This window comes from Rattus rattus, chromosome 2 (assembly GCF_011064425.1).
Source record: "Rattus rattus isolate New Zealand chromosome 2, Rrattus_CSIRO_v1, whole genome shotgun sequence".
Taxonomy (NCBI): domain Eukaryota; kingdom Metazoa; phylum Chordata; class Mammalia; order Rodentia; family Muridae; genus Rattus; species Rattus rattus.
The window spans coordinates 124,996,033-125,019,815 of NC_046155.1; the positions used below are offsets into that span (position 1 = coordinate 124,996,033).

Here is a 23,783-nt window from a genome sequence, read left to right on the forward strand (position 1 = left end):
ATGTAACCAATATTACATAGCAGAAAGCAAAGTCTATCAAATCCTTTTATTCAGTGATATCCTTTTTCTCTACAATACAGTTATAAAGTATCTAGTGTCTAGCACTATATACATATTGGAGGAAAAGCAACCAAAATGTAGGAATAGTTCTTCCTAGAGAGTAAGAAGGAACTTTTAGTGAGCTTTTTGTATTTCTGAATTTGGGGCCATATAAATACGGGCACACATGCCCAGATGTATGTGTTTATGTGTGTGGGTCCATTCATGTAGAAGCAACTATATCCACTGAGGAAGGGTCTCTCAACCCAGAGCTCATTTATTTGGCCAGTTTAGTTAACCATCTTGCAGCAGCAGGAAGCCTCTGTCCCTGGCTCGAAATGCTAGGATAACAGCAGGCTGGCATAGAAAACCAGCTTTCATATGGGTTCTAGGGATCCAAATCCCAGCCCTCACACTCAGATGGCACATTTTATTCATCAAGCCATCTTCCTAGCTCATCTTCCCGCTTTTTGACAAGACAACATGGAGTCTGTTGTGGCAGCTTGCCTTTTTAAAATTGGCATGCCAGGTTAACAGGATTCACTATCACATTTTCACACAGTTTGTTTGTGCTGTTCTTCTCTCATCTCCCCAAGCCTTGCAAAAATCTTAAGCAAAGCGTTTCAGAAACCTACTACTATAATTCTGCTAAAGGAACACTGCAGACTCCCAATGACATGCGGCTGGACCCACAGATCGGCGCTTTGTTCAACCATCGGAGAAGCTTTTTCTTACAGTAGATGTGAAATACCACAGAGAGCCACAACTGGGCAATGTGCAAAGCGTCCTCAGCCCTCAACATCATGTTTTCATCAAGCCCTTCCCTCAAGGGTTTAAGTGGAAGGAAGGCAGAAAGATTCTAAGAAGTGACGATGACTCCAAGGAGGCTGCATGCTCTAGACACAGCAGGACTGACTGGTGCACGTATGAGCTCATGAAGTCTGTGGCAGCACATGTAAGGTTTGGACTCAAGCTGGACAGGATACCAATACTGAAAAGGAGAAGCTGTCTGCAACTGTCACCCACTGGCAAAGAGAAAAATCAGTTTTTCCCAGTGCATCTCATTGGGTATCTCAACCACATTTCAGGGTTGACTCTATCTTAGGAGTAGCTGGTAAACAGAGAATGAACTCAGTGGTACTTTTGTGGACTGTTTTAACTTTTTTTTTTTTTGTCGTATTGATTTTTTTTGCTTGTTTTTATTTTCTTTTTTTGTGAGGGTTTAAATAGATCTTCTTTGGTTTTATTGTAATTTTTGGTGGTGGTTGAAAGAGAGAATAGAAAGTCGAGTGGGTAAGGAGGTGGATGGGAAAGATCCAGGGGATGGAAAAACCATCAAAATATATTTTCTCTGTGTAGCCCTGGCTATCCTAGGAGTCACTCTTAGATCAGACTGGTCTTGAACTCAGAGATCCACCTGCCTTTGCCTCTCAAGTGCTGAAATTAAAGGCATATGGCACCACTGCCCAGGAGAAAAAGTTTTAATGAGAGAGAAGGGGCGGGGGGGGGGCAAACCAAGTGAGAAGACAGGGTTGGGGGTAAATCCGGGAGTAGTTGGGGAAGAAAGTAAGTATGATCAAAATATGTTATTTGAAATCCTCAAAGAATTAATAACGATATTTTAAAAAGACGTCCCAGCTATGCACAATGCGTGATCCTGGGCTGAATGATTATGGCTGCTATTACATTATTTGGACAACAGGTAAATCCTGAATTAGATTTACTTAATTAATACTATATCAGTGTTCAAATCCTAGGGTTTCCTAATTATACTGTGATTATGTGACAGTATTCTTATTCCTTGCTTTTAGCGAATACGTAATGAAGTTTTAAAGATAAAAGAACATAATGACTACAACATATCTGTAAATGTTTCAGAAAACTATAGTAAGGGGGTACAGAGGCGGCTGGGAGGTGAAGAGCATGTGCTGCTCTGGCAGGAGGACTTCAGGTCCACTCCCAGCACGCATGTCAGGCGGCTCACAGCAATCCCGAACTCCAGCTTACTCCCGGGGTAACCTTAGACCTCCGACCTCTGCAGGCACCTGCACTCACATGCACATACCCACAGACATACAGACACGCAGACACATAATTTCAAAATAAAACCTTTTTAAAAGTATATGGTGTGAGCATGATTATGGCAAGATAACAAGAATGAGCTTGAATTTAAGTAAGGTACATGAGCCTGCATTTATTTATTTATTTATTTATTTATTTAGAAAAAATCAATTTCCCCAAATGAGGTTTAAGCCCACCACAGTACAAGGGAGAATGAACCAAGGAGGCTGGGCATACCAAGTAAACCCGAGCACTGCTTCAGAGTCTGTCTGTGTGATGGAAGAGAAGGGAAGAGACAGGTCCACCTTGTTTATACAAACGAGTACACAGCCATGTTTGCTCCTCTGCATTAAACACACAAGTGTTATCATTTTTCAAAAGCAAGCAGAAATTAATGGCCTGATATAACTTCCCCATAGACAACACTGCAAAGCCTTTTTCAGTGTCACTAAAAGGTTCCACAACTGAGAAATACCCTGAAACAGTAGTAAAGCCAGAGCAGACTGTAGTCATTAGTAATGTCATGCCCCAGTAAAAGAAACAAAGGCTCCTCACAATGGCTGGTGCCAGACCTGGGTCAGTGTCCGTTAGATGAACTTACGACACTCTCCTTTGATAGAAAATAGGGAGAGAGATGGGGAGGAAGTCAGAATGTTAGAAAGGCCTACTTTAAAGTACACAAAGGCCAGACCACAGTGGCTCCTTCTAGACAAATTTGGGACTATTTTTAAAAAAATAAATAATAAGTTATAAACAATTTTTTAAAAATAAGAAGTACTGGGCTGGATAGATAGATCAGTGGTTAAGAGCACTGACTGCTCTTCCAGAGGTCCTGAGTTCAAAGCCCAGCAACCACATGGTGGCTCACAACCATCTAATAATGAGATCTGATGCCCTCTTGTGATGTGTCTGAAGACAGCTACAGTGTATTCATATATAATACACAAATAAATCTTAATTGAAAAAAGAAGTACCATCCTAAGTAAACCCATGCACTGTCTTGGAGTTTTTATTATTAATAATATTGATTTGATCACTTCAATGCTCAAAAGACTCTAAAGAAATAAAGGACAGAGGACGTAGAATGCTCTGCCAATGCAGATGTACACAGATCTCCATCACTAACCGCTAACTCTGTAGGGTCCACTTAAAACTGGGACCTGAACTCAGACCGTGCAGCTTGTCCTTACTTTCACACAACTGTCCATGACCTGGGTACACAGATAGATAATAATGTAGCACAGCATTTTTGACAGCAGCTTCGTTTCCTGGACAGTTAGTGTCATCTGGGTGTGTAGAAGGCGAGCGAACACCTACTGCTGAGGTTTGGAACTGAAGGAGGTGCAGTGCAATATGACTGGGTATCTTATTCCCAGGTTAGTGATGAGAGAAGTCTTCACTTATTTGTTTTACATGTAGGTGTCTAAGTGTATGCAGGAGTACCACATGTATGTAGGAGTCTGAAGAGGTCAGAAAGGGCTTCAGACCCCCGGAAACTGGAGTTACAGGTGGCTATGAGCCATTAAGTGGGTGCTACAAACCAAACCCAAGTCCTCTGCAAGAGCAGTATAGCACGCTTAACTGCTAAATCATCCCTCCAGTCCACTATTTTAATCCTGAAGTAAAGGCCAAAAACACAGACGGAAAGAAAAGTGGTGTGTGTAAATGGGTATTAATAATCAATATAAGAAATACATATAAAATAGTAAACAGTCAGTAAACACCAAAAGAAATGTTTAAAATGAACAGAGAGGTTCACTTAAAATATTTTCTATTTCTCTTTAACAATCTGTTATTAATAATACTAGTAGTTGGTTCAAAATAAAAGCCTTTTGAAGACAATATAATCCAGACAAGACATAACTGTTAGTCTAACTAGTTACGACTCCTGCCAGCTGTTGCAGCACACCCCTTTAATTAGAGTACTCAGTGAGGCTGATGACTGTGTGAGCACACACTGCTCTTCCAAGAACTCAAGTTCAGTTCCCAGCATCCCTGTCCAGCAGTTTGTGACCACCAGGGGGATCTGCCATTGTTGACTTCCAGGACAACTGGACAGAAGCACATACCCTCACAAAAGAACAAATAATTAAGAAGATATTAAAAAAAAACTGTTCCCTAAACATTTCCTTTGATGTATCTTACTTTATTTGCTAGTATGAATTCTCAGTCTAGGTTTACCTAGTAAGTTAACTAGTAGAAGTTTATTTTGTAATCTGACACAAACGTGTTCATTTTTCCCCTTTTTTTTTGGTTCTCATTATAATCTTAATGATTTTCTACTACATTAATTATTTTTTATGCTGTATAGGGGCACACTTACTATGGTAGATGTGGAGACAGTCTCTCCTTCAGTCTACCACGTGGGGTTGTGGCATCAAACTCAGGTTATCAGGCTTGGTGGTGGGGGCTTTTACCTACTAGGCCATTTTGCCTGCCCTCTATTACCACAATCCTCATTCATACTTCTTAGACTGAGAATGAAGTCTATGTATTTATACAACACACACACACACACACACACACACACACACACAGCTCTGCTACTAAGCAATACAAAATCATGAAGTTACTTAGTGCCTGGCTCCTGCACTCCAGGAACAGTGGTAGACATGCGTCTCAGTAACATGCACACCAGCTTTCTACATGTAGAGATGAATGCTCACAGGCTACAGAGAGGGCTGTGACCAGGAGAGCTTCTGTAGAAATTCCTATGCCCCATGATGCCCCTGACTCAAGGCAGATCATTTAAGGCAGACAGGCAGGTGCAGAAGATGTCATCAGAACACAACTAAGCAACAGGAAGCACTAGTTTGCTTGCACTCAACAGGTCTGTAATGTGGCTGGCCTACAGCAAGTCAGTCCTCAATGTCTGTTGAGCTAAACGCGAAATAGTTAATATTTAAAAGAGGAACCTTAAAATGCTGCACATAAGTTCACGAAATCGTATCCTTTCTTCTCACAACTGACACTGTCGAGCAGGTGGGTGAATGAACCTGAGGCTATAAAGACAAGACACTTCCTGCTCCTTGTGGGTCACAGTTTCTTCTTTCAGGGAGAAGACCCATAAAGCTGTACGAGCTGAATAAGCACTGCAGCAAAAGCAGGATCAGGGTCAGAAATGAAAGGAGATCTTGACAGGACTGAGCAAAGCAGACAGAAAGGCTTCCCACAGAGTTATCTCACACAGGTCACTAAGGCCCAAAGAACACACATTCTGTTGCTAGACTTCAAGTTTCTTCTCAAACAATGAACTGTCAAAGGTGACAGGGGAGAAGGTGAAAGAAATTACAGACTAAATCCAGTTGTAGGGAAACAGCTGTGAAATCTGAGAAGTTGCAAACACTAGCTGTGACAGAGCTTTTACCATGCCATGTAACAACAGCCAACCTGAAACAATAAACTCTGCATCTTCATGAGCTTTTCCTTATATTCAAAACTGTCCCCAAAAATAATGCCACAAAATTTAATTATGGGACCCAAATTATGGGAGAGGGAATGCATAGGTACCCACACACAAAGCCTTCCACTCCACAGTGCCATTACTGAAATGCCAGAACCAAGAGCAGGGCACCTGCCACCACGCAGGATGCTCAAGTACAAGACGCCGACTCTGCAATAAGGCAAACAGTCAACCCTTTCCCGAACGACTGCCAGTCAGTCATGTTACATTAGGAACTGCTCACAATCTTCGTAGAAGGAGCTTAAGGCATCAAATGCAGTCAGATCATAAAATATAACCTCGAAGGGAAAATTCCCTTGGGGGAAAATGATTAAATTTTTTAAAAAAAAGGAGGCTGAAGTGTGCATGAAGCAGGGGCGAGAAAGATTTTCATACAAAGTGTGCCAAGAACATTGAGAGAACATTCCTCCGAAAAGTCACACTTACACTGATTCTCGATGGCAGCGGGTCAGAGAACGTGGCAAGTGGAAGGCAAGCACAAACTCAGCATCAACAAGAAACAAAGTTCAGTCACGAGACACAAACACACACTGATGGGAGGCAACAAAACTTTGGAGTGCTTTATATGGGGGATTTGTTTGTTTTATGTGTGGTGTTAAGCCACCAGGAGAGGCAAGTAACCCAGTAACATGATTCCGATTTTTAAAAGAATTACAGTTCCTATGTGAGAGAAATACTACTGGACAGAAATTACCGAAAGAGGAAGGTCACTTGGGAGGCTGTGAATTCCTGCTCGCCCAGGCACACATACCTCCTTCCCATCTTTAAAAAGACCTTATTCAAGTGCTGAGGAGGAGAGGCAGTTCTCTATTCCTCCAGCTCATCCCTACTTAGTATGCTTGCAGTGCAACCTGCTCCAGTCCACCCATGAAAACACCAAGTGAAAAAGGCAACATGTCACAGAGGAACGAGCCTCCAGTCACAAACAGGTGTGCCAATCTCTCCTCCTAGAAACTGCGGTCCACAGTCCTGCTATTTGCTGCTTCTTGGGCAAGTCTTAAAAGAGCTGTGCCGAAGGCCGCTACAGCCAATGCTGCATGTCCTCAGAAGCAGTGACGTCTGATACACGGAGCAGGGTGGAGGACAGGGAAAGCTCTATGTATGGGTGGACATCTGTTCCCCAGAAGCAGGCTGGGACCTGTTACAGAGATTTGTACTGTAAGCCACAACACACACGCACACCCCAGCCTCGGAGTGGAATCCAAACCAACTCACAAAGACTAAAGTCTGAACCATGAATGGCAAAAGGAAATTGGACTCAAGAAAGGGGCAAACCTTTCTTTTTGTATCATACAAGACCATAAAATAAGTTTCTGTTTTAACACTAATGCCCATGTACTAAGATGGACGGTCTTTCTCTAAGACCAAGGCTATGAAAAAGGTCAGAACAGAGTCTCTACCATGCACGGTTCATCTCAACTCCAACAAAGGGGTAGGAAAATGTTTCCTGTGGACTAGACAGTAAAAACTTTCAGCTTTGTGGAACATATCTGATCACTCTCACAATTACTCAATTCTCTTTTTGAATCAAGGACAGGCTGGCAAATGGCTTATGTGGTAAATCCGGTACTTGTGGGAACCTTGCTCCTTAAACCTCTCCTTCTCTTCACAGACCTTTGCCGGATCCACAGAACCCACAGGTTGGAAGAAGAGAACCTACTCCCACAAACTGTCCTCTAGCTTCCATACTTATAATCCCCCTCAAATAAATTAGTAAAATTAAAAAGCTACAACCCGGTTTCAATGAAACTTTGCTTCAGAAAACAGATGGTAGGCAGTGATTTACAGGGTATAGGACTGTAAACTCCTTTGTCTAAAAGCCTTTTGGGGGGAAATGTGATACAGCACAGGCTAGGTAAGAACTGTACAGTCCCAGCCAAACTCCTGTATTGGCTTACTTAGATGAAACCATGCTATGTGTTCTTCAGAATGGACAGACAGAAAAGTCTGCATATATTTTAGTGAAGTTCACACTACCTTGCCCCTGGCCAAAGGCAATCAGAAACACATGAAGAATTAATTCCTGACAGAGTAGGAGGCACTCAGGCAAACAGAAAAGTAACCAAAACAGAAGCTATAAACTGAGCAAAACAGAAAGAAAAAGAAATAAATAAGCCAGCTATAAAATAGAAAGATTATTAGAGAAAGCACAACAGCATGACTCTTTAAATGGGGGACTTGAAAGGATGTATGCAAAGGCACAAAGTAAATAAAATGACAGTTACGGGACAATATGCCATGGCTTGAGGATCAGGAGTGCATTATCCAGGACCACAGTTCCCAGTCCATTGTACACTAGACAAGGGCAGCCATGGAAAGGCTGCCCCAAGCAAGTCTACGCGTGGCTGGTAAAGGTCACATATGCTCATCATGCACTCTAGTGATCATTATCCTTCAGGAGTGTGGACGAGTAAGAGCCTTCCCACCCACAGCTTACCTGTCTTGCCCTGCTTTGCCTTCTCCTGTGACACCCACCATGACTCATCTATTTAGCACATATAGAGTACACTGACGTACAGAATTTTAAGACAGCATGTTTATCTGTGTTAAGGGCACACTTGTTTTAGTCAATGCAGTACCAGTGTCTAAAAGTATGTCATTATTTAAGTGCTCGATAACGTTGGCTGGGTAAATGAATACCTAACTCCACGCAGAAAATTCTCTCCCCAGTTTACCTCAGGTGAGACAACTGGATGGAAAACCAAAAGATCTAAAATGTCAAGCTCTGAAAAGATGTCAGCTCACATCCATAAAATGACAGTTAAAAAGAACCACGACTCAGAAACACTCCTGATAAGAAAAAAATAATAGGATCAGCCCTGTCCTTAGTACCAACTCTCTTACAGAGAAAACGCTCAGACACACTCCAGGAGCCTTGGGTAAAACCCACTCCCAGCTAGCAAAGCCCTCAGCTTTACTTAAAAGCACCTCAAACAACATAAACAGAAATCAACTGAGGAATTCACTGATTTTATTACCAACCAGGTCACTGCAAGTACAGGCTTGGATTGATTTCACTGTTAGAAAATATTATACAGTTTCTTTGATGTTTCTATTTTGCCAGAAAATGACAACAGCCAATTAAATCCACTTAGCAATCTTCTTTTAACATGTTCATGTATATTCCAGTTAAAATATCCCTCTCCTCAATGGAAATAGAACTCAGTTTACACAGTACTACTAATAATGAAGTTGCTACTGTCTTCCAGTTTCATAATTCTGCATCACCAATATAGAAGCAAATTCTTAGCCATTTGAAGGCTTCACTTCTTCGGTTTATTAGACAAAACCAGTAGATGGCGCCCAATAAATCTGTTTCTTTCTTCCAAACAAGAATTTTGAGACTTAAGATGAAATAGAAATAAAATACAAGCCATTTTGAAAACATTTAATATATGTGTTCCCTAAGAGATCAGCATTCTTAAATTTCTAATCTTCCAGTTCTTTCTATTGCTGTACACAGCTCATTTTAGTTTGTTCTTGCTGAATAAGCTCAGCTGAACTGGATGGAGGGCACTGGATTCAGACCTGTGGACCACCCCAAGCTACCCTGAACAGTCGCTATCCCTGGTGGACCTCCATTCTCCCGCCACCTCTCTGCTCACCTTTATCAGGACTGTGGATCCTAAACCATACAGGTTAGCTTACTTACCCCCACCCATTTTCCCTGCTTGCTGAGTCCACTGGGCATCCCCAGTTGCCCTGAGCAGCCTGCTATCCCCAGAAGGACCACCATCTCTGTCTATCATTATCAGACCTGTCTTTTTTTTTTTTTTTTAAAGCAGCGTCTCCCTCTCTCAAGACTGTTTCATAATTATGTGGAACTGCTACAATAATTAGGTCGACATGTAAAGAGACAGTCTATTCTCCCTTTTGAAACAGGATTAGATATTTGCTTAGAGTGAAGGAAACAAGGTTTTTGTTGTTATTGTTGCTGTTGTTGTTGTTCACTTAGGAAAGCTGACAGCTGGTAACATCAGCCTTCCTGGAGTCTGCATTCCCCTCCATGGGAACAGGCTACTTAAGCTCTGCTCTTCCTACACTGCTGTTGACAGAGAGGGCAGACCGGCCTGAGTACTGAACTCCCCAGCTCTCAGTCACCTACTATGTCACTTGCTTATGTATTATCCTTCATTCTCTTCTTTCTCCAAAGTCAGCAATGAAGCCAGTTCAGCAAGCTTCTAAGCCACCTCTCCACCTACAAGATGGCACAGAAGACTCTCCAAAAACCTCATCAGGCACCCAGTGAAGTCAGAACAGATATTTATTGCCAACTTGGTGGTGGTTGGCAGAGACCTGGCTTGATTCTAACTCTGTCCCTTACTAGCTGCACGATCCACCAAGTAACACAGGTGCTCTGACACTGCCTCCCCCTCTTTAATACAGAGTAGTCATCTCATGAAGCTGTTAGGATTACACAAGAAAATTAAGTAGGGAACACAGCACAACATAGAAGGGGGTCAAATAATCAGAGGTATATATGATTACAACTACAATATACTTTTCTGCCACTCCCTTCTGTATGTGTATATATATGCACAAGTGTGCATGAACATCCCCACACACAAATATATCACAACTGAAAAAAAAAGCAGTAGTCTCAACTATACTATCCAGAAAAACTATGGTTTTCAGCCTTAGTGTAGCATGCCTTCAAACATTTGCCTCTCTATCCTCCTCAAGAAATAAAAATGGCTAATTCTGATAAGATACAGACAATGTTTAATCGTGCCCATAGATGTGGCAAGAATAAGGAATGTCACTGAGATCTAGAAAACAGACTCTGTGCAGGAAGGATCAACAACCGCAGACCTAGCTTCTCAGGATTTGCTCCCTGGATTTCCTTAATGCAAGGATGAACTAAACAGCGTCAGCTAAACCTCAAAATAGAATTTTGGAATACCAGAGATGTCTCATAATTCTATGTTCATTAAGAGTAGGTTAAGTTCATTCCTGATCTTTAAACTAATGCAAGATAACAAAAATGGTAGGAAACGAGCCCACATCCAGACTGGTGGGTTTCATGAACCAAAAAAGGAATGTACCACTGCCCGAGCAGTAAGATAAAACTCATATTTCCTTCTGTGGACAAAACAAAGAGAGACAGCTGAGAATTCCACCCCAGCTGCCAGATGCTCTGTATATCACATGGGGTCAGCAGTTAATCCAAACAGAGTTTTGTGAAGGGCTCCAAGGATATACAAGAGCCAACAGCTCTTTCTTGGTTTAAAAAGGAGTAAACAGAGCCAGGAAGATAGGTTAGCAAGTAAGGGTGTTTCCCCCAAGCCTGCAGACTTGTGCTGGATCCCACTGGCCCACACATTAAGAAAGAGAATTAACTCCTGCAGTTGGCCTCTGACATCGTGGGCATGCTGTGGCACTTGTGTGCCCCATACACACAAATTAAATAAATGCATAATGGATGAATGAATGAATCCATAAATAAATAATTGTTAAGAAAGTGAACAAGGAAGCTGGAGAGGTGTCTCAGAGGACTCTTCTTATAGAGGACCTGACTTTCAGCACTCATGCTGGACATGGGTGGCTCACATCTGTCACACCTCCACGTCTAAAGGATCTGATGCCCCCTTGTGGCTTTTTCAGACATATGCACTCAGTGACACAGTCACACAAACACGTAAATAAATGTTTTTTTAAAAAAAAATTAATGGTCTCATTTTCAAATGACGAAGCATATCTCAAAGAAGCAATGGAAAACTTCCATCCTCAAGCGAACACACTGGGAACTTTAAATATAAATCCTACCCCAATTTCTTCCGCCATAAAATGAGAAAACAGTTCCTAACTCACTGCTTTGTCAGAGCAGTAGAACACGATTACTAAGAGAGCACACACAGAGTTCCAAGTAAATAAAAGATACAGGACAGCAGCTTGGCTAAAACTCAGTTATGCTCAGTCAGTCTCACTGTTTAGTTCTCACTAAAGGGCCCACCCCAGGGGTCAAAACAAAGGAACACTCTGTCGCTGACTCCAGATCCCGAAGTTCTCCTGGGTAGTTTCATCTCTTAGCTGATCTCCCCTTTGAGACATAAATCTTAATGTCTTCTTGGGATAATCAAACATTTCTAACCATTCACACGTGGGGCAAAGCTCTTTTCTGAGCATAACTCAGAATTCCACCAGAGGACGTTTAACTAAAACTCCCGTGCCTATTTTGTGCAAGTGCTGAGATAAAGCACAAATAAGAATGGAAGCAATAAAGACAATGTTTAAGCGCTGCCATCAACCCTTACAAAGTGTCCAACAGAGTAAATGGGGAAAATACAGACACAAAAATGCATCTGAAGTGTTTACAGTCTCTTCTGCAGCATAGTTGGGACAAGAGAGGCATGACGGGTTCCACAAAAGGGTGCCACGGCAGAACACCACAGAGAGGGACAAATGGCAGGAAATTAATCCTGAAGGCTCAACGGTTTGGTGGTGGGAGTGTGTGTGTTGGGGAAGGAGGAGGTGATAGTGTTTCAAAGCAAGCAACAAACAGTGTATGTGAACTGATTTAGTATCTAGCATTCCACCAACTCCACACAGCACCACTCACAGTAGGGATCTTTAAAACTCCAAGTGCTAATGTCAAAATACCGTTGGCATGCATGCTGCACAGTTTCTATAAGCAGTCTACAGACAAATTAAAAAAAAAAAAAAACCTATGGGAATCAGGTGTATTTGTATCATGATCCATATTGCTCCCACTACAAAGCAGATGTGGCTTTTGTTATCTACATCCACAAAAGGAACCTGTGAAAAATTCTAATTCACACACACACACACACACACACACACACACACACACTCACACACACACTACTGCAAAACAAAATGTGAACCACTAGCTCCAGTCACAAAGCATTCCTCTAAAAGTCACCGTTACCAGTGATGTGATGTAACTGATGCTATAGTCAATAGTACGCACCTTAACAGTGACCTCAAAATCTATTAACAATATACTCAGAAAGCTGGCCTTAAGGAGAAGTTAGGCACTTGTGCTTTTGAAATAACAATCTACACAACCACTTTCTGTTTGCATTTGATGGGCTGCTTTATCAGCCATGCTGGAAGACATTAACAAACCCAAAGTGCTCTACTTTTACTCATCAAGGGCTTTTAAAAGTAACCTTTTGTCCAGTCGATTCTTGACTAGATTTTAGTTAGGCACCAGGATTATAGGACTGGTTTGCTGGCTCCAAGCCCAGCATGGTACATGTCTAAAATGGGGTGTTCTAGAAGCTATCCTTCCTGAGGGCCCCCAGTAGTTCTGCAGTATCTCCTCCTGCACTTGTCTGACCTTCACTGTGAGTGCAATGCATCTGGCCCTTGAACAGGTTACTGCTTGTCAGACTTTACCAGTCATGTGTTTGAGCCTGTCTCCCAACCAAAGAATTCAGTCTTCTAAGACCAAAGCTCCCATTCATGTAACAAGTACTTAATAATACCTATTTTAAGTGAATTAAGCTTACAGAACATTATATTTTAATTTTCAGTGCCCAGCAAGACTCCTCTTCAAATGTTAAATGGAAAACTTAACTCCCCTCAATGTTATTTGAAAGCTTCGGAAACACAAAGCTATTATAAAAGGTGCCCTTTAAATAGTCACCAAAAAGTACCTTTGTTCGCCCTAAAAATGCCAAGAAGATAAAATGTAAAGCTCAAACCACTGGCAACTGATTAGCAAGTCCAACAGAGAGAATGGAAACAACATTTGCCTTTATAAAACCATACCAAGGAACAACAGTTGGTTTCCTTATATCTTCTGAAAGGACTCACAAAGTAGTGTTATTTAAATACACATCTCAGACCTGGCTGGATAGTGCCCCAGCCAGTGAGACACTAAAGCAATGCCTATCAGAATTATACTGCTAAACTAGATAAGCCACTTAAGAGGTCAGAATTAGGAACAAAATATAACCTAACTATAAAGTGAGTCACAGATTAGTTCAGTTCCCGCTGTGGAAACACGTTTCCCAGGAACAGGAGTGGGGGGGGATCACTAACAAATTAGTTCTCTTTCCTGCTGAGGCCACTGAGAACATTTCAGTACAGGTACCCTAAGTTCTGTGGTTCTTCCCAACTTTGTCTTACGCACACTGCATTAGGAGTATTTGTAAGTGGCTCCTCTCTGAACGCAGCACCTGCACAGGGGCTACCAGCTGAAGACCCTAATGGTATTCAGACTGAGATCTCTTCTCGTCACCATGAACAAGCACATCAATACAATGCACGAAGTGCTCATTGTTAGGAGGCCAAAGACAAATCCTAAGTGGGTAAATCCAATGTGGTAGCCTGAAGTCACTCTATCTCAACACCCAGATACAGATCAAACCAACCTGGTCTTCTGATTTCCCTTCTGCATATGACTTCTGAGCCTATCTAAAATCTGAATACTAGTCCACCGGGGTGGCTGGTAGACCTTTTTGAACTCATAATTGCCAGGATGTAAAGTGGAAACATTAGCCAAATCCTATATTCTTATTGTGAAGAACATATTAGGCAATCATATTAAATGCAAGCCATAGTACCTTTCCCCAGGTGAAAATGTCATTTGAAAGTTTTCCCCTTTTTTTTTTCTTGAAAAACAGACACTAATAGCTTGTGGATTAGTCCAACAGAAACAGCTAAAAATCACTAGATATGGTTTTGTTTTGCACAACTTAAATGAGAAAAGGCATCTAGTACTGGCTCTTCTCATATGATATTTGTCAATTATCAGGATGTTTTGTCTCATCTAAGAAGCTATTCATATAAAAATATTGGTACCAGGGGAAAAAGAGAGCGAGGGTAACATAATAAACCATATTTGTTGGGGTTCTGGGAATCTGTTTTGCAATTGAAATGGTTCTTCCCCTTGAAAATTTAATAAATAGGAGTCTTATCCCAAACATATGGTAGATAATGATTATTAACCCATGCCTTGGATCCTGTCTTGGAAAAGAATTTCTCTCTCATCTGTGACTGGTACTTTTAAAGGCATTTACTCCTTTGGAGGGGCACCTTTCTGTTTCCAAAAAAGAGTAGATACATTTGATGGAAACTCTCCCTCTGGCCCCACAGCTGAAAAGTAAACAGGCAGCCTAAGGCATAAAAAGGCAATTCGCAACAGAACACTATGAGAAACACTCCTACTTTCCCTTCTGAAATGTGTTCTTCTGGTCATTTTATCAAATTGCCAACATCCAATATAAACCATCTGGGAGAGTGTTTGGCACAGCGGTCTCCTCTAGAGTTACAGCTAAAAATAGCATTAACCACAGAAGACTCAAAGCCCACTAGAACATTTCGGAAACCAGTAAAGAAGATTGTTCTAATACAGAAAAAGGCCCTGAAAATGCAGAAGCTGCACTCTGAGAAATGCCTTAATGTTCCAGCGCCTTCACCTCACTGGCTTAGGGCTAAAAGCTCATCACTCTTGTAAGGATCCTCTAAGTATGATGGTGTATCTGGCTAATTACTTCCCTGAGATGGCTACTCAACTATGTCAAAATTTACAAAAGATGATTTAGACTATTTCTCCCACCTATCTCAAATAAAGACAGCAAACTATTCTACCTCTCTATAGTTCATGAAGATGTCTTAACCAGTACCTGTTTTTCGACCAAGAACATTCAATGTTCTATTCAAATACTTCCTTTTCCTCCAGTCTTTCAATTGCTACATTTCTCTTAGTCCATTTATTCTAATTCTTATCCTGCAACTTCTCCCTGCATGCTGTTTTAAAATCAAATGAACCCAAGTCCTGTCTCCTCTCACAATGAATAAGCTAATAATCTGAAGATTTTGCAACCTGATCAGTTCTGGCCACTGTAAAACTACAGGCAACTCCCTTAGTCTCTTTTTGCTCAGTTTGATCACTCTTCTAGAAGACAGAACTCAACAGTTTCTAAAATACAGTAATTCCCATGGCTGACCAAATTATTCCCCAGGCCTAGACTTTCACACAAAGCCCATCCCACATACAGAGTTAACTACAAAGAATTTACTTGCTATAAAGTACTAAAGATATATTCATATTTGTTCTCTACCATAACCCCAAATAAAAACTAAGAAATTCACTCTAAGCCTCCTAAGTCTTGACCCCCTATGCCTACTGTTTCTTTGTACCTTAGGCCTAAGATACAACAGAGACCCTCTCCTCCTCCTAACATCTAAAAATCTAGCTTCATTTTTGAGCTGTTCATCTAGGAGAATTTATTTATTGTTACTAGTGTCCACTTGTATTAAGTGGTAGCACAGATAGTAGGGCTAGCTGTTTTATAAACACCAACCTTTCCTGTATGTACTTGGCTTTCCTTTGTGTAACAGCATCCCTCACTCTTTGCTGCTTGGGAAGGTCATTCTTTTATTCTTCATAGCAAGAAAACCAAAGTGCGCATGCATTTGCTCATAAAATGTTGGCAAGTGCTAGGTGGGGTGGCAGCGCACCTTTAATCCCAGCACAGGAGAGGCAAAGGCAACACATATCCCTGTGGAGTCGCAGGCCACCCTGCTCTACATAGCAAGGTCAGGCCAGCCAAAGCTACACAGTAAGACCCTACCTCAAGACGACAACAAAAAATAAAGTTACCAGAAGAAGGATACTGTTTACAAAGTAATCCTACAAAATCAGAGGAAAAGATCACAAAAAGGCAAACTGCTACAAAAATAAATGGTTTATGTTTTTCATAAATCTCAGTATGAAAAAAGTTCTTCTTCTTGATTAAGAGACTAATGAGATATAATCACATTCTAATACTATATGAATTACTGAGAGCTACAAAAATTTTGAGAGTCAAAAAAAATTGATATAGACTTAGATTATCTAATATCACTGCATTGATGTTATAATTCTCATTTTTGTTTGCTATACTAGGTTAAGAAGGAGAATATCCTAGTTATGAGGGAACAAATGCAGAAATATATAAGAATAGGATAATCCACTTTTCAAATGGCTCAAAATATAAACACAGTGTAAATGATGCAGATGACAGTAAAGGTGATGAATAGGTTATACCACTTATTTGTAAGCTTAAACTTATTTCAAATGAAACAATTAAAAATGTTAAAATAGATTTAACTTTAGTTAAAAGGCAAAAGAATTCCACTTATGCAAATGGTGTAAGATTTTTACAGTTAGTGGAACAGCTGTGGCAGAAGAAAGAAAATGTACTGCCCTGCCCATTTACTAAATGAAGCATCTTGAACTCATGTTTTCCCAGCCTCACAACTGTGCTGTGAGAACTAAGTGACATAGGTACGTCATGCCTTTAACTGTTAGGTACTGCCTGAACAAGCTTTTTTTTTTCTTTAAAGGAGTTGCTATCCAAAAAAGTTATTAGTGGCACAAATGAGTGTTTGTTACCAATGGTCTTCAAAGAGAAGAGAGTGAAATGATTACATTAAAATTGTACCAACCACCACTTAGGTTCACAAATGGACTAACAAAAGATTTTCGAAATGTTTTTTTTCTTTTTGTTTCAGTTATTAATAACTTTTCTGTTACTCTGATTAAAAAAAAACACCTGATTAAAGAAACATGAAAGATTTATTTCAGCTTATGGTTTAAGAAGAGATACAGTCCAAAATGGTAGCAAGACTGTAGAGCTGACCAATTTCGTCTATTAAGGAAGCAGAGAGAAATGAATGTTGGTCATGCTTTCTCCTTTTTATTGAGCCTAGGACCAACCCACAGGGATTATACCATCCACACAAATGGTGGGCCCTTCTTCCTCAGTTAAACATCTAACAGACATATTTAGAGGTTTGTCTCCTAAATCCTGTCAATTCCACAGTCAAGATTAACCACCATAACAACATTGAGGCAACTAAAGAAAGCTGGAGCAGGAGAAGTGGTCCTCCCCATGGAAGAGCACACCAACTGCTTAACCCTGTGTCAAATGGTCAGCCCTGAAAACACACATACAAGTAACGTTATATGGCTGAAGAGATTATATTTAGAAATATATATGCAGGGAGATCAGGGAGTATATTGGAAGTTTAGAGAGAAGAACAAGAAGGGGGAAATGTAATTATATTAATCTTTGGTGGAGGGGGGGGAAGGAGGGGAGAGAGAGAGAGAGAGAGAGAGAGAGAGAGAGAGAGAGAGAGAGAGAGAAAGAGAGAAAGAGAGAGAGATAGATATTGATTAACCATCATACCCTCACAGAGTAATTCAAGAACTCTTCCAAAAACAGAATCTTGATGGCACTTGATTCTCAGTTCAAAAGAATCTATTTACGACTACGACACTGATCTCAATGACTAGATAAACTATTTTTGTTCACATGTGTAGTTCAAAATGCATATGCTTAAACTATCTAGAAACCCAGGCTTCCCAAGGCCAGTACATGCTCATTAGGATAAATCTTAGTATCCAAAGAGATTCCAAGCTGTTGCAGGGTTAGCTTTTAGAGCACGCTAAGACAAATACTATAGTTCCCTGTGTGGGACAGCAGGTCTAAGGAGATTACCTAAGAGCCTTTGATAGCCTATAAAATCTAGCTTCCCCTTAGTCCCCAAGTCTCTAACTTCATCCACAGGAGACCATCCCTTCCCAGCCATGTGCTCGCTATACCTAAGCACTGTCTGCTTTTCCTCCACTGCACCATGCCAGTTTCCTACGGAGCTTCTGCACTGGGTCCCTTGAAGATATGCACTCCCCCAGACCACCTAGGCCTTTGCTTCAGTGGCAAGGCCTTCAGAAGCCTTCTCTACTGCCCAACCCAAGAAAACCCCTTGGCAGGCACCATCATATCCTCTGGGTTGTTCAGGTCATGAAACACTTTCCCTCTTTAAAGTGTCTTCTGCATCAGCTGTCTTCCTCTCCTTTCTGTAATGCAAGTGCCAAGAGGGCTTCTGTTTGGTTCATGGCTCAATCTCCAGCATCAGGAACAAGTGCTGGGTCAAACAAGACACCTGATTTAAAGAATGAATTTCCCCAGCTCCATCCTCATTTTCATGTCTAATCCTGATGAATTATTCCAGGGATAAAATGCTAAAAGCTCAAATATTAATTTGTAGGTATGCCCAAAGTTCAACACTGTTACATACAATTGTCACCTGTCATGACACAGTTCATGCCTGAGAAATCAAGCAATTGAATTTTTCAGATTCATGATTTTTGTGCTGGGAGGCAACCATCAATATACAGTTATCCGGCAGGTAGGTGCATCTGGATCCACTTGTCGTCCAGTGGGACACATGGATCTCTTGATGAATATTCCTGAAAGCTTTCTGGAATTCTTCTCCTGATTCAGCTTTGTCTCCTTCCTCAATTGTCCTCTACTCTGACACCACCCGCTCCTTTACCTTCTCAAAGAGGTCATCTATCCTCATGGTCAAAAATACCAGTATTTGAGCAATGGTTCACACTATCTCCACTCCCATTTCTTCGCCCTGGAGTTCCAAGCTCACCATCGCATCAAGCTCACCATCGCATCAAGCTCACCATCGCATCGCATAGGAAAGCTATGTGCCACATGTATATACAGAACAAGCCTAATTCCTTCTGCCCACCCTATCACTTACAGTGGCATCAGCTGTCACACTCACTCTCAGTCCCATCAATCATTCGTCACAATCACTTCTCATTTTAAATAAAACATTTGGTTCTCTTGTTCTCTTGAAACACTGTTTGCATCTACCACTGTCTTTTTTTTTTTTTCTATTCTCATTATACTATCAAGATCACCACACAGAAAAGGATATTCCTACAAAATTTCACTATTTTAGTCACCCCCACTCCTCAGAACCTACACACATCTTGTAATCCATCCTAGCCACAATCACTACTTTTGTGGATGTGCTCTTTGCGGATCTAACTCACTGTCCTAGCATGAAGGCTGTACTCACACAAGAACTAACAAGTAAGGAGAGGAGAACAAACTCACACTGAGCAACTGGTCTACGCTGTAACCCGGTGACTCTACGTCCACCAAGAACACTTCCTCCAAGAAATAATTATGCATTAAGGCAGCTTCATCTAAATTATTTCACAATACAAGCATCTGCCTAGCACATAACTCTTATTTTGAGGCAGGGCCTCACTCTGTAACCAGGCTGACCTCACACACACCGTGATTCTGAGCCTCATGACTGCTGGCATTATAGATATGTGCCACTATGCCTGGCTCACAGATTTTAACTATTGCAAATTATTTTGTATGAAACTCTAAACAATGACTGGGTAAAATAATTATTTGGAGTCCAGTCTGCTTAACTTAGAGGTGAAAGGTCTCAGGATTGTTTTCCTTCTTTTGAAGCAGTTTCTCTCCTCTGCTTATAACACCCCAGGAAACCTCAAAAGTGTAATTTTGGTGGGGGTGGCTGGAGAGATGGCTCAGTGGTTAAGAGCACTGATTGTTCTTCCAGAGGATCAAGGTTCAATTCCCAGCAACCACATAGTGGCTCACAACCATCTGTAATGGGATCTGATGCCCTCTTCTGGTGTGTCTGAAAATAGCTACAGTGTACTCATATAAATAAAAAAAAATCTTTAAAGAAATCAAATATGTAGATTAAAAGACAACTTCAACATAACCTTTGATCTTTTGCTCATTACTTTGTTTTCTACGTGCAGAGAACTAACTCTGGCCAACACACTGCTATATTGAACCTGCTTTTCTTAATTCAGTCCATACACAGTGAAATATACTGTTAGTCTTTTCAAAAGGACACAACAAACTATGCCATTAACTATGACTGCTGACAGACATATTTAAAGCTAAGCTTAAGGTTCTTCTGTAGAGCCTTTGCACATATACTCATACCTAATGTGCTTGTTTTATAAATAAGAATCCTTAAAAATGATTCTTCCCTCTTTAAAGTAATTGTGCCTTTTTCTTATTATTGTTGCTATTCATATTCTCTCTCTCTCTCTCTCTCTCTCTCTCTCTCTCTCTCTCTCTCTCTGTGTGTGTGTGTGTGTCTGTGTGTCTGTGTGTGTATCTCTGTGTGTGTGTGTGTGTGTATCTGTGTGTGTCTCTGTGTGTGTGTCTGTGTGTATCTGTGTGTATCTCTGTGTGTGTGTGTGTGTGTGTGTGTGTGTGTGTGTGTGTGTGTGTGTGTGTGTGTCTGTGTGTACATAAACATATGCATGAGGCCAGAGATCAAAGCCTGGTCTCTTCCCTATCACTGTGTACATGTTTTTCCCGTTGAGACAGTCTCTCTCACTGACTAGGGATGGAGTTCACAGACTGGTGAGAACAGTTGCACCAAAGCTCCCAAGATCTTCCTATCTCCACTTCTCAGTCACATCTGCCTTTTTATCTGTGCTGGGCATCTGAACTCAGGTCCCCATCCTTTACCCACTGAGCCATCTCCCCCACCCCTAGAATGAAGCTTTGTAAAATTTAACATGTTGATAGTGCTCTCTGACTCATCCACTAAACAGCCTCCAATCACAGCTTTGCCACTTCATCACATGTTCAGACCTCATCTTCTACATCTAAGATAAAAATGGGTGATGCAGATCATTCCTAAGGGACTATTTACTCTACAAATATCCACATCTGGTATAGCCCATGATAGTAAGATCAGAAGGATTTTTACCTCATCTCTTTGCCACTACTTTCTCCTTCACAATTATCATTCAGAAAACCACAAACTATATTGTTGTATATATGTACCTGCATATATGCATACATACATACATACATCTAATGGTGCACAGGAGACATGATGACTTACTACTACCATTAACTGTGATTCTTGGGGATCCACATCCAACACCCTTTTCTAGTCTTCAAAGGCTCAAGGCAAAGGCATGTATGTGGCACACATACATACTTGTAAGCAAAGATTAAGCAAAATGGCAATGAGCAGAACGGCAGTTTTTGCATATCACAAGCCTGACAAGGAATTTGTTTCTAAATCATGCAAATAATCTGTTTACAACTCACTGACAAGAGTAACTCGCTTTTTAGACGGCAAAGGGTCTGAACAGATAATTCACCCAGGTAGATATGCATTCATTCAGCTAACAATCAATGCCTCCCACTGCTCCAACATCTGTCCTCTGTCCTAAACAAACTACAGAGATTTCTGAAACAACTAAAGGGCCCTTCTTTTCAAGGTGACTCAAAACCAATCACAGAAGAACTCCCAGTCTCCAACCACTGCAGCACAAGGCCCAAGGGTTTCTCACCCCCAGATACCTTTTCCCACTTCAATGGAATTAATTTATTTCTACAGCAAAAAGAAAAGAAGCTATTTAGAATTTACCTCATTCAGCTTGAATTTGTCCATTCAGTCACTTTACTTTACAATGCCCTTGCTTTAAGGAAACGATGTGCCAGTGTTAGTCAGAGTCCTGAGGTGAGTAGTATTTTAGCCAATGGCATGGTGTCACATTGCAAGGGAGAGTATCTGAAAGGGCAGTTGAAGATCTCCAGCCTATTCTTACAGAAATGCTCTCCAGGTGGACAATAGACACCTCTGTACCACCTGCAGGGCATGCTGCTTCATGTGAGCATCCTACCAGACTGACTAGATGGCCTCAAAGAGTAAAATACTACTGTTCTCAGTTCAGTGCCATGGACGTATTGGTCATTTAGGCTCATTTCATGAGTGTATTGTTGTATCAGTTAAACTGTGTGTAGATGTAAAAATGTTCCTAATTTCTACACGAGATTTCAAGTTAACTATTAGTAAACAAACACAGTAAGTATAAAATCAAAATAAACCACGTTGTTTACTTACATATAATGGAGCTTGTTGTGGACTAAGTTTCATGACCCAGGACACTAAAACAAAAAAAGAAGAAATAGATGAGAATAGAACCCAAAGTTGTCAACCAAAATATAAAAAAATATACCACCTAACAGTTGTCGAGTGACCCGTGGCTCTGTGAGTATAACCCCAAGTCTCAGTGGTGTACACTCATCTCTCCTTGGAGATTTAAGAAGATAGCAGTCCAAAGGCTACAGAATACTTATGTTCTAGTCCCTTCGGAAGAGGGTGAGTTTTCAGATTGAAGAATCAAGGTCAAGAGCTTCACAGTAAACATCCTCAGCTGAGCTTTCCATGACAGCCAAAGCTCATCAGCTACTGCTTGCCAGTGCATGTCCCCAAAACCCCACGAGGAAGTCCGTGGCAAAGGTAAGTGACAGAGACCACTAAAGCACTATCCAGGTCTGCCTTTCCCTCAGAAAAGGAAGGCTACAGTTTGCCTTTAACAGCTAAAATCAATGATCAGATTTCTGTAACTGAATTCTCACCCAAAAACCACACCCCCACCACCACTACCAGGACTCGACCCTACACAAAAACTATAAATAAATAAGCAATGCCAAGAGCAGGAGAAACCATCTTCCCCAGGGAAGGGGGCCAAGTGATTGTCCAATACCAAACGGTCAGCCCTGAAAACACATTCATACATGTAACACTATACGAACTGAGCAAGTCGTACTTATATATTTAGAAACACACATATGTAACAACAATAATTAAATAGAAAGAGGACATAAACTTGAGAGTAAGAGGAGCAACACAGAGGTGTTGGGAAAAAAAAGGGAAGAGGAGAAATGATGTAACATAACTTTGAAAATATAAAAAAACTTTAAAAGACACCGCCCTCCAAAAAAGAAAAAGAATAACCTACTCTTAAAAGTTTAGCATGGTAATTTTATTAGGACATCAGAACAGCAGGTCCTTCGCCCTAGAATATAGTAAGTGGATCTGACATCATCAGAGTCAGAGGGACTAAAGTGTCTTGATTAGAACTTCATCCAACTGAATTTTTATTCATAATAGATAAATTAAGCCACATACTAACCCGCAACCCCAGCAGTACAGAAACATCAAAAAAGAGTAGGTAAACTGCTACCACGGATTCTCACAGGTTTCAAAAGCACACAAGTTAGAGTCAAGTTTTCATGATCATAAATAATGTAAACACTTCTCAAAAATAAGCATCCTCATAGAACTACCACGATCAAGCTCTCTCTCTCTCTCTCTCTCTCTCTCTCTCTCTCTCTCTCTCTCTCTCTCTCTCTCTGTGTGTGTGTGTGTGTGTGTGTGTGTGTGTGTGTGTGTGTGTGTGTGTATGGGAGGGAGAGGGAGAGAGGAAGGAGAGGGAGAAGGAGATCAATACTCACCCCCAAAGCAACTACCATACACTGGGGAGGTGGGACTCCATGATTCCAGTAGTAAATCATTTCCAACCAGTCCCAGTCCCATGTCACAGGCAGCTCCCCCGTACTTGATGAGGCACCTCTACAGCCTCCCTTGCTCC

At 41.1% G+C, this 23,783-nt stretch overlaps 1 protein-coding gene across 1 annotated transcript in view; it reads right to left on the reverse strand.

Moving 5' to 3' along the window:
• The window catches only part of Akap13 (A-kinase anchoring protein 13), a 291,723-nt gene that overhangs the window by 192,059 nt on the left and 75,881 nt on the right, over positions 1-23,783 (reverse strand). The window contains exon 2 of the mRNA XM_032895110.1: positions 22,250-22,293. Within this exon, the coding sequence (XP_032751001.1) occupies positions 22,250-22,282 (33 nt within the window). The 5' untranslated portion in view covers positions 22,283-22,293. The remainder of the gene's footprint in view (positions 1-22,249; positions 22,294-23,783) is intronic.